Source organism: Papio anubis, chromosome 2, assembly GCF_008728515.1.
Source record: "Papio anubis isolate 15944 chromosome 2, Panubis1.0, whole genome shotgun sequence".
Classification (NCBI taxonomy): domain Eukaryota; kingdom Metazoa; phylum Chordata; class Mammalia; order Primates; family Cercopithecidae; genus Papio; species Papio anubis.
The window spans coordinates 158,857,933-158,870,151 of NC_044977.1; the positions used below are offsets into that span (position 1 = coordinate 158,857,933).

The following is a 12,219-nucleotide window of genomic DNA, read 5'->3' on the forward strand; positions in this document are numbered from 1 at the left end:
GTTGATGGCTGGATAGTAAAGACCGCTTAATTCCAGGGTGGTTTTTGTATTTCTGTTTTGTTTTTCTTGGTAAACTGGTGCAGGAGAAGAAGCTGGAACGACACTGTCGTTCTGCTACAACCTGCAATGCCCTTTATGTCACCCTTTTCGGCAAAATGATCGCGCGGTAAGTGTTGGTTATTTTACATGATCTTCTGCATGTTTTGTGATTGCTGCAGACCCTTTCTCACCCTGCAAAACTGAGAACCAATCACTACACCAGTCTCTTGAGCCACTCAGATTTTATTTGAATAGTGATACTAACGTTTGTGAGAACATGGCTTACAGGTGAAGATTGAGTACCTACTGCCCATGATTGTCAGAACTTGATAGATTTGTCTCATTTTCTTCACACTAATCTGTTCCCTATTGGAGGTTGCAAAAGAAAGCCATCCTCACCCTCATTTGTGGCCCCTAGCTTTGGGAAAGTGAAGGAAACAACTGAGGGTTAGAATATTATTTCAGGTGTCTTTGAATATCAGGAGGTAGATATATGGATACGAATTTTTAATTGTCTCTGTTCTCAAGTCCTGATAAACTTTTATTATAAAATAGTTCTATTTTAGATATCCATTAGTAATCTGCCTTTAGATAAGCATTAGGGTGTCACTACTTTTATTTCCTCAGTATAGCTTTACCCTATTCTATCTATTCTCAACCATTAGAATGTTTTACTACTTTTATTTCTTCTTCAGTATAGCATCACTTTACTTTGTCTTTTCTCAATCTGAGGTTAAAAAAAAAAAAAAAAGATTAATACATTTTTTGTTATTCATTGCAATAGATGGCAATTCTAGCACACATATTTCCAGACATCGAATCTAGTACTTCTTGTCTGTTTATTCCATGTTCTCATCTTGAGCACCAAATTTGAAATTTAAAACATCTTCTGAAACTTTACATTGCCCACGATATTTCATCTTCGTTTTTGTTTTTGAGACAGTGTCTCACTCTCTGTTGCCCAGGCTGGAGAGCAGAGGCTCGATCTCGGCTCACTGCAACTTCTGCGTCCCAGACTCGAGCGATCCTCCCACCTCAGCCTCTTGAATATCTGGGACTACAGGAGCATACCACCATGCCTGGCTAATTTTTGTATTTTTTTGTAGAGGTGGGGTTTTGCCATGATTGCCAGGCTGGTCTTGAATTCCTGGGCTCAAGCAGTCCACCTGCTTAGCCTCCCAAAGTGCTGGGATTACAGCCTGTGAGCCACTGTGCCCAGCCTGCCTGTGATATTTCCACCGTCCTTTTCCACTGTTAGTTGTGGCAACGCATCTGGCCTCTGTGAACATAAGTGATACAATGAGTATGATTCAGGCGTGTGAGTCATTTGTCATACATTTAATAATGTTCATTGAAAGTATCTTTTATTGTTTTTATTTTTGAAAGTACCTATTTTAAAGACACTATGGACCCTTTGTTTTTTCTCTTTGTACATCTTTACATTATTTTTAAAAACTGGTAAATATGGCCGGGCACGGTGGCTCAAGCCTGTAATCCCAGCACTTTGGGAGGCCGAGACGGGTGGATCACGAGGTCAGTAGATCGAGACCATCCTGGCTAACACGGTGAAACCCCGTCTCTACTAAAAAAAATACAAAAAAAAAAACTAGCCGGGTGAGGTGTCGGGCGCCCATAGTCCCAGCTACTCGGGAGGCTGAGGCAGGAGAATGGCGTAAACCCGGGAGGCGGAGCTTGCAGTGAGCTGAGATCCGGCCACTGCACTCCAGCCCGGGCGACAGAGCGAGACTCCGTCTCAAAAAAATAAAATAAAATAAAATAAAATAAAAATAATAATAATAATAAAAAACTGGTAAATATTGTGTAATCTTTTAAAACAAACTCCCCTATTTAATGATTTTCTTTAGCCTTGTGTTTTCAAAATTCTGGCTCCACACAAATTTAATTTGCATGGCTAACTAACAATACTTATCATCGTTTCCCTGCTTCCTGTATGTAGGTGGCATGCTTCTGGATAATAAGAACCATAACTGACTCATTTTTATATTCCCTAATGCCTAGTAATTGCTTGACAAATAATAGATTTCAGCATGTTTATTGCACTGAATTAAATTATATATAGTAAAATAAACCCAATGACTCTAGCAGCCGCATAAAACTACCACTTTCCTGTATCATGTTTTATTGAATTTGTTATTGGTTGCAGTACAAAAAATAAGAGTTCACATTGTTTTTAATCGATCTCAAAATTTTCACAGATGTTGGCAATCTGTAAGAAATTAAATCTCTTCTCAATTCCAACAGTGCTGGGAGAGCAGGCAATTTAGATAAAATCCTTCATCAGTGTTTCCAGTGTCAAGATACTGTTTCATTATATAGACTCGTTCTGCACTCTATCCAGGAGTCCATGGCCGATGATGTGGATAAAGAGCTAATGAAGCAGGTAAAATGTAAAATGAAGCAGGTAAAACTTATCAAAAGGAATGTTAGTTTGCTTTGTGTGTGTGTGAATGGAAGTAAATAACAATTCTTTTAAAATTTGTGCTTAAATATGTTTCAGGCGTATGCAGGAATGCTGATAGCCGGAGTGTGCTTGTGGAAATTTGTGTTTTCCTGATTATCATTGAGATTTATCATCTTTTCATGTTACTGGCTATCCTTGTTTCCTTTTTTTCTGAATTGCTGGTTCAAGTCTTTACCCATTTTTTAATTGGGTTGTTTGTCTTTTCCTTATTGATCTGTAGGTGTCTTAAATGTTCTGCATACTGAAAACAAATCCTTTATTAGAAAATTCACAAATAAATGTCTTTTTCCTGTTTGTTTCTTGTCTTTTAACTGTATAGTATCATTCATTATGGTTTCATCCATTATACAGAGCTTTCTTTCATACATATATGCATGTGTTTATACACACACACACACACACACACACACAAACAATACTTTCCTTCAAAAAGCTTTACAGTTTTGTTCTTCATGTGTGAAGTCCTTAACTCTTGTTGGTATCTTTTTGTTTATTGTGTGAGGAAGGGATCTGCTTTTTAATCCTCTGTCATGTGGATAATTAATTGTTCTTTTTACTAAATAATACATGTCTTCTGCTCATTTGCAATGCCAACTGACAAATATCAAGCTCACAAATAAATGTGGGTCTGTTTCTAGGCTCTTCTGTTCTGATTTTGCCTATTCTTTGCCAGTGCCACACTGCTTAGTTATTAGAACTTTAAAGTAAGTTTTCGTAGTTACTTGGGTAAATCTCCTTTTATTATTATTCTTCACAATTGCTTTGTCTAATTTTCCATATATATTTTTAGAATTAAGTGCTATGTAATTAAAGTAACATTTTAGTTTTTGTTGATGTATTCAATTTTGGTTTTTGAAAATGTATATCTAGCAACCTCGTCGTTTGAACCTGGATCTATTTTTATGTTAACTTTTCAGCTTGGTGGTTCCCGGGGTTTGGACTTCTCAGCCCACTCCAACCCTGCAAGCTTCCTTGTATTCTCTCCACGTCTGTGGGCTAATGTTTTTCTCATGCACCCCTTCACTGAGCGTGAAGGTCCTTCAAAACCCTTCAGTGGTCCTGGTGTTGACAAGAAATCTAGTTCCACCTCCTTGCCTCACACGGCTTAAGGGCTCACCTTCCATCCCACTGTGGGTGTGAGAAACCTAAACCCTTAAGTTCCTGGGGGCTGCTGCCTGTCCTCTAGCTCCACTGCCCCCATAGCCAGCAGTTTCAGCTGTCAAAACTCTGATTTCAATTTCCTATTCATTTTTGACAGTTGGAGGATTTCCCTATCTTTTTTCCAGGATCAACTGTGCTTTTAGAAATGTGTCTGATATCCATACATGTTTATAATAGAAGGGCTATTTTCTTCCACTGTCTTCCTGGAATTGGAATTCTGCCATTAATTATAATAATACATTTATGCAGTTTTAATTTTCACTATACTTTTTTCTATATGAGTATTATCTTTGGTGTGCTAGATTTTATAGATACACTATCTTAATCTTGATTAATGTTTTTTGGACAGTGTGTTTTAAGCAATCTATTTTTTGATTTATTAAATCATTTGGATTATAAGTTTTGGTAAAAAAAAAAATAGCCTTAAAAGAATTATGGAAATTTTAATGGCTGTTAGTTACTTATAGAGGTGCTTTATGATTACTGTTAATTTGTTTTGCTACCTAGATTCTCTGCCTTGTCAATGTTAGTCACAATGGTGTGAGTGAATCAGAACTGATGGAACTCTATCCTGAGATGTCCTGGACTTTCTTGACCTCCCTTATTCACAATTTATACAAAATGTGTTTGTTGACTTATGGTTGTGGCTTGCTCAGGTTTCAACATCTGCAGGTAATGTTATTTTAGGCATCTTTTCATTTATTTATTAATTTAAGAAACAGGGTCTCCTCTGTCACCCAGGCTGGAGTGCAGTGGCAAGATTGTTTCTTCCAAAGGAATAAATTCTAAAGATCTGCTATACAACATTGTCCCTGAAGTTAACAATACTGTAGTACACTTAAAAATTTATTAAGAGGGTAGGTCTCATGTTAAGTGGTCTTACCACAATACAATTTTTAAAATTAAAAAACAAGTCAGATACAAAAGATCAAAAATAGTTTCTTAAAGGTAGTTTATTTCTTGAAGAGAAGGAAGTTTTTTCAATTATGTTTCATTGAATTGCTGGTATTATTATACGGCTGTGCATTGCTTAACAATGGGGATATGTTCTGAGAAACACATCATTAGGTGATTTTATCATTGTGTGAACATCATAGAGCGTACTTACACAAATCTAGATGGTACAGCCTACCACACTTGGAGGTGATATGGTATGGCCTCTTGCTCCCAGGCTATAAACCTGCACAGCATATTACTGTACTGAGTACTGTGTGTAACTGTAAGTGTTTGTGTATCTAAATACAGAAGAGTTACAGTAAAAATGTGGTATAAAAGTTTTAAAACGATATGCCTGTATAGGGCAGCTTGATTATAATTTTATAGGATCATCATCATATATGCAGTTTGTTGTTGACCAAAACATTGTTATATGCACATGACTGTATATGTATTAAGAGTTTGTACTCTGTAAGCCAGTCAGCCTCCTTTTCCTGGATTAATACCTATCTAAACTTGGGCAAGTTCTAAGCCCTGGGCAGACTTTAGCAGTTTACAAAAGGGGTTGTGAAGCAAATTAATTGAGGTGGTTCTTGGTCCTTGTGAGGAACTAGAAAGATATTTAGCACATAGAAGTAAATGTTTAGGATGTTTTGGATAAAATGATTCCTATCATCTGCAATGCCATGGTTGATTTTTATATATACACAATTGCAAATTAAGTCTTACATTTGAGTATGCTGTATCGTATTTGTAGATGTGAAATGTTTGCAATTTCACAGCCTTTTTCCTTTATTGTGTATTGTTTGAATATAATTTATTCTTTTTAGTAACTTTTCATTCCACACTTCTGAGATTTTTAATGTATTAACTCAAGTTTGAATTAAATTGTGTTTTGAGCTTATAAATATTAGTACAGGAATTTTTATTCTAGTAACAGTTTATCAAATAAATGTGTCCTAAATTTAAAAACATTTAAGTGACATTTCTAGTATACAGCTATAAAATAGGAATAATTATAAATTCTTTTTTGCAAATCTATTGTTAGATGTACAGTGACTTACATAAAATAGAACTGAGTATTTCTTCTTTTTCTCCCTAGGCTTGGGAAACAGTGAGACTGGAGTACCTGGAAGACCCCACCGTTACTTCTTCATACAGGCAAAAGCTAATCAACTATTTCACCTTGCAGCTAAGGTATTGTAAATGTTCCTATTGTTCTTCTGTGACTTCTGCAACACCCTCTACCTTTGTGTCCTTATTTCTGTTTCTTAGCTTACAACTTAAAGTATAAAAATTTAATTATTACAAAAAAGATTAAATCCTCTCCCTGTTCTGTTAATGTCAGAAGAGCAAAAGATGATTTTGTCTTTTAATATTATGCTAAAAGTTTAAACAAGGAAAATCAGTGTAGGATCATTTTATTATTTTTATTTTATTCCAATAGTTTGTGTCCATGTATCTGTATGTGTGTATATGGGTCCATTGAGGGTTTTAAAAAATAGTTCAATTTTAGGAAAATACTTTTAGAGTTTGGTTGATGGTTCTGCATGTCACTGAATTTATTTTCTTAGTTTGGTAAAGTCTCTGATTTTGACCTAACTTTTTAGTATTAAATTATACTTAAAGAATCAGAGACATATGTTAAATATATTTTTCTTCAACATTTGTTTGAAGCCTTTTTGAGGCAGTCTCATTGTAGGAAGATATTGAATATTGTCTCCTCTCTTACGATAGTCAGGACAGAGTGACTTGGAGAAGTGCAGATGAACTCCCGTGGCTTTTTCAGCAGCAGGGAAGTAAACAGAAGCTGCATGATTGCCTTCTTAATCTCTTTGTGTCTCAAAACCTTTATAAAAGGTAAGAAACATTATAGAACATTCTTCCCCAGAAAGAGAGATTTAAAGATGTTCAGTTTAACAAAGAAAAATGGTATTTTTAATTTAAAAATTAGTCCAGGTATCTGAAATATAAACAGTGTAGGAGAAATCTTGAGACAATTTACAAATCTCTATTAGATCTACTTTTCCCAGGAGGAAAACATAGAGTACTGCTGCTTTATGAAATCAGAGCTGGAATGATTTCTGTTCAACTTTTTATCTTATGCTTACATTTAAGCAGGTCTAAGTCTAAACCACCCAGAGAGGTGGTTCATGATGTCTGCTTCTTCGGGCCTTCAGATATCTGAAAGCATTGGCTTCAAAGTAGACTCTGGGCTACAATAGAATCTGTCTGGTGTTGAATTTATTTGTTTTTGTTTGTTTGTTTATTTTCTATGTCTGGTGTTGAATTTAAAGAAATAATTACCCTAATTCAAAATGTACTCTGTTTGTCTCTCTTGTTGTGTTCTGGTTTGTCAGTGGCAGAACTACCTTTTTATGAGCCAACTGTCTAACCTGCTGAACTTCATGAGGGTTTTTTTTCTGCCTTACTTAGAAATTTAGACATTTCTTATACGATACGTATGTAATTTATTTTGCTCCTATATAAACTCTTTCAAATTTGTTGCATGTCTTAAATGATTTCTGATCTCCATTCCAGTTTTTCATGATTCCTTTGAAATCAGGTTATTTTAGTTTACCAGCTCTCCCATGCTACTTAAAATCACCTACAAATGAATAAGCTTACTTTTGTCATTCAATTTCGTGATGAAAATGCAAAGTAGATACTCTGTGACAGTTTATTTTTCATTAGTTTCTTCTCTTTGAATTTCCATACTTAAAATAATTTTGGGAGTGAACTCAGCAGTTGGCTCCGTATTGTGAAATGTGTAAAAAGGATTCAAGTAGATTCCCATTGGTAAGTAGCCATGATGGTATTAAGGATAACAGCCAACACTGTGGATTACTTACTGTGTGCCATAATCCCCCTACAGTACCAGCCGAGGCAGGTAGTGTCTCCATTTCTGCAGGTGAAGGTGATGAGGTCTAAGAGGTCAGACAACCTGCTCAGGATCACATAGCTAGGATAGTGGTGGAACTCAGATAGTGAGTGGTCTGAGTCTCACCTCACTACACAATACTCGCCTACTAATAAATTGTCAATAACTTGATATTAATTCTGGAATTTCCATTCTGTAGTGGATTTTAAAGTGTGGTTTTCATTAAAGTACTGTTATTTGTTGAAACAGGGGACACTTTGCTGAGTTGCTGAGTTATTGGCAGTTTGTTGGCAAAGACAAAAGTGCAATGGCAACAGAATACTTCGATTCATTGAAGCAGTATGAGAAAAACTGCGAAGGCGAGGAGAACATGAGTTGCTTAGCTGATCTTTATGAAACCTTGGGGCGATTTCTCAAGGATCTAGGCCTTCTCAGTCAGGTAAGCTCAGCACATCAATGGCAAGCCAGAGACAGGTGGGATTTTTGTGTTCACTCTTCTGTTTTTCTAAGATGTTAATGTAGTTTTCATTTGTTGTGCTATAATCTTTAATATTTAATCAGATGACAGATCTTGCAGCATTTCACTCACTTTAATTGGCCTTTCACCCTTTTTCCCCCCAGGCTGTAGTACCTTTGCAGAGGTCTTTAGAGATTCGAGAAACAGCTTTAGATCCCGATCACCCAAGAGTAGCCCAGTCCCTCCACCAACTAGCAAGTGTATACGTGCAGTGGAAGAAGTTTGGCAATGCAGAACAACTGTATAAACAGGCATTAGAAATCTCAGAAAACGCTTATGGTGCGGACCATCCATATACTGCCCGTGAACTGGAGGCACTTGCAACTTTGTACCAGAAACAAAATAAGTAAGATTTTTTAGATCAGTAATACCTGATTTTATGAAGGGGAATTATAGTTTTAATGTACTTATGGGGTAGGCTTTATTTTATCACTGTGTACTTTTCCGTACCCTGTGCCTAATCTTCATGTGGTAAACAGAGAAAATTAGAACTGTAAGATTCATCTCTGAAGATGCGTGAAGGATAGAACATGGACTTTCGAGTCATATAGTCTTGGGTTTGAATCCTGGAATCCTGGCTCATTCACTGACTAACTTTGAGTGCTTTACTAATATAGGTTTAGTATCCTTTATCCAAATATGGAACTAGAAGTGTTCAAGATTTTTGATTTGTTCAGATTTCAGAATATTTGCATATATATAATGAGATTATCATGGGGATGGGACATCCCCCAAGTCTAAACATGAAATTTATTTATGTTTCATATACAACTTATACACATAGCCTGAAAGTAATTTTATGTACTAGTTTTAATTTTGTAACTTCTAGAAGTATTGTTTCATACAAATTTTGTGTGAATTTCACATTTAAACTTGACCAGAAATTAGTCTATGCAGAAAAAGTTGTTAAAAATTAATAGTGCTCTATAGAAAACTAAAATTTTGGATTTTCATATAGTTAGGTTGCCCTTCAGAGACTTAGGATGAGTTAAAGATTATTAAATGTCAGCTACTTAGAGGACTAGACTGACTTTGTTTTGTCAAAATTTTTTTAATTGAACAGAACTTTTTATTAGAAAAACATCCATGATAGACTAAGGTATCTTAGTGTTTTGTCATATTTTGTTTTATGAAGGGTTTTTTAGAGATTTGTAATGTCATATGACTATCATTTCTAGAAAAATGATGTATTTAATAGCCCAAAAAGACTTTACACTATGAAAAGAGTGCTTTCATTTCACTGAAGTATACTTTGAATGTTTCTTTTGTTTGACTTACTGTAATTTTTTTTAAGATATGAACAAGCTGAACATTTTAGGAAAAAATCCTTTAAAATTCGTCAGAAAGCTATAAAGAAAAAAGGCAACTTGGTAAGGAGAGATTTCTTTTGTGTTGTGTTTTGAATGTAAGAGGAAAAGAGCATCATAAATGCATACACCCCACATGTTTAAGAGCTTTAGATTTTAAAATCTTCTAGTTTTTAAGAAAAGAACTACCTAACATTTTCTTATTTATGTGTTAAAATATCATATTACTGAGAAGTACAATTTAGACTTTAAAAAGTGGAACTCTAAATTCATTTGAAGGTTAGGCTTTGAAAGACAGAATTTAAAGCTACCTCAGTTCTTTAAAGGGTTGGAAAAAGGAATAAAATAAATGTAGTTAACATTTTGTGTTATGTTCAAATGTGAAGAAAGCCTTTCCCTCAAATACACAATAAAAGTTATTTTTATTTTTTTAAGTTGCTGATAAAGTCTAAATGTACCATATTTCTTTAATTTAAAATGCTGTGTGCATTTTTATGGACCTGATATTTATGTGTTTACCTATGGGGTTGATGAATATCTGCAAATTAATTATATTCTATTGTTTCTTGAAGCACTTTGAGATATAGTTTACTTTCTAAAATACAATCATTTTCATGAAATAGTTTTTAATGAATTTTAGAATGTGTTGCCATGTGGAAATATTTGTGTTTGTAAATCATCAAGTTAATTTACTGTGATACTTAAAATAAGTTATCTAGATTAAATGGGAAAAAAGGAAGATGTTTTAGGACCCTCATATATTGTTTCAGAATCAAGGATTGCACCTACTTAGTGATTGCTTTTCATTTTTCATGTTCGCTGCAGTATGGATTTGCCCTTTTACGTAGACGGGCTCTACAGTTAGAAGAGCTTACATTAGGTAAGGACACACCTGATAATGCTCGGACCCTCAATGAACTGGGTGTTCTCTACTATCTTCAAAATAACCTGGAGTGAGTACCATGGGGTTAATAATGAAAATAATTAACCATTTTCTCTTTGATACAATGTTGTTTTACATTTTTATCAAGTCTAAAGCTAGAAAAAAATTGATAATGCCAAATTTCATGTATGATGTCCTATAATGAGCATACACATACTTGAAGACCATGGTATTTTCTCTACTGTGTTTCTTTTCACATTGTTTCTTTTTTTTTTTTTTGTCTTAATTTTGAGATGGAGTCTCGCTCTGTTGCCCAGGCTGGAGTGCAGTGGCGCGATCTCGGCTCACTGCAACCTCCACCTCCCATTCAAGCTATTCTCCTGCCTCAGCCTCCCGAGTAGCTGGGACTACAGGCGCATGCCACCACCCCGGCTAATTTTTTGCATTTTTAGTAGAGACAGGGTTTCACTGTATTAGCCAGGATGGTCTCGATCTCCTGACCTTGTGATCTGCCCGCCTTGGCCTCCCAAAGTGCTAGGATTACAGTTGTGAGCCACCACACCTGGCCCACATTGTTTCTTAACTGAAAAGTTATTCTGTAGCTTCCCTGGTGTATTTTGTATATTTATGAAAAGTGAGTTTGTGTAGATATTGTGCATGAGAACTCACAGAAGCAGCAGCTTGGGACTAATAGTGAATCATGCAGACGGTTTCTAGTTTTATTTGTCAGTTTATTTGGGCAAAAGCATTCAAAATGACATTTATATTTATATGTTATAAAAATAAATATTTTTGGACTTCAGATATGAGAAAAATACAACAAATTTGAAACTTTGGATGTCAGAAAAGTATAATAAATCTTTAGCCCACTTACAGAACCTTATGTAAAAAATAATGATTTACTCTTTTGTTAAAAATTATTTAGTACTGGCTAATAATTTTTAGCTCATGCCTGTAATCCCAGAGCTTAGGAGGCTGAGGCATTAGGATCACTTGAGGCCAGGAATTCGAGACCAGCCTGGGCAACATAGTGAGACCCTGTCTCTAAAATAAAATTAATAAATTAGCCAGACATGGTGGTACACACCTGTAGACCCAGCTACTTGAGAGGCTAAGGTGGGAGGATCACTTGAGCCTAGGAGTTCAAGGTTACACACACACACACACACACACACACAAATAAAATAAAAATTATTTAGTACTAACTCCAAAGGGAGGAAGAGTGAATACCAAAATCTTTTGTTTGACCTAGGTCTAATAATTTCTAAAGTATAAAAAGTTTGTTTTGGAAAATATCAGTTTTTCTTTCAGAAGTGGAGAATTGAGGCAATCATCCACACATTTTAGGCCCTCAAACTGTCAGGAAAAGGGCACGAAGAGATAGGGGTGGGGAAGAGGGGGAAAGTAAGATTTTGAGCTGAATCTCTTATTTTAACTTGAATCTAAGAATAAAGATGATTCAGTTCTCCACTCAATTTAGGGGTCAGGATTCCAAACTCTAGAGAATAGATAGTTTAAGCCATTTTGGGATTGTGTTCACAGAACAGCTGACCAGTTTCTGAAGCGTTCCTTAGAAATGAGGGAGCGAGTTCTAGGACCAGATCACCCTGACTGTGCTCAGTCTTTGAATAATCTGGCAGCTCTATGCAATGAAAAGAAACAGTATGATAAAGCAGAAGAACTTTATGAAAGAGCTTTAGATATTCGGAGACGTGCGTTAGCTCCTGATCACCCTTCTTTGGCATATACAGTGAAGCATCTTGCCATCTTGTATAAGAAAATGGTAAGTAATCCTTGGCATTCTTACATGTTTTACAACACATCAGTTAAGCCATAACTGCTATCAGCAAAATAATTTATCTTTATCATGGATAGGTTACTTCACATGAGCTTTAAAAATCATGATTTAACTTTTAACAAGTAACTGAGCAGAACATTTAAAAATAATTATTTCATACTGAACTGGTTACATTGATTATTGATTCTGAAATAATATACTAGTAAATTAATATG

General features: G+C 35.3%; 1 protein-coding gene across 7 annotated transcripts in view; it reads left to right on the forward strand.

The window, feature by feature from the left end:
- NPHP3 (nephrocystin 3) overlaps positions 1 to 12,219 on the forward strand; it is a 42,013-nt gene that overhangs the window by 26,046 nt on the left and 3,748 nt on the right. For 3 of the 7 annotated variants that reach the window (XM_021934860.2, XM_021934858.2, XM_009201712.4), the window contains 10 exons: positions 84 to 166; positions 2,302 to 2,440; positions 4,190 to 4,354; positions 5,721 to 5,815; positions 6,356 to 6,478; positions 7,749 to 7,938; positions 8,121 to 8,362; positions 9,311 to 9,386; positions 10,149 to 10,276; positions 11,749 to 11,989. In XM_021934860.2, coding sequence (XP_021790552.2) covers positions 84 to 166; positions 2,302 to 2,440; positions 4,190 to 4,354; positions 5,721 to 5,815; positions 6,356 to 6,478; positions 7,749 to 7,938; positions 8,121 to 8,362; positions 9,311 to 9,386; positions 10,149 to 10,276; positions 11,749 to 11,989 — 1,482 coding nt within the window. Of the gene's footprint in view, positions 1 to 83; positions 167 to 2,301; positions 2,441 to 4,189; positions 4,355 to 5,720; positions 5,816 to 6,355; positions 6,479 to 7,748; positions 7,939 to 8,120; positions 8,363 to 9,310; positions 9,387 to 10,148; positions 10,277 to 11,748; positions 11,990 to 12,219 lie in introns of those variants that run through there. The other 4 variants (XM_021934862.2, XR_004182290.1, XM_021934863.2 and 1 more) reach the window with 4 other exon arrangements.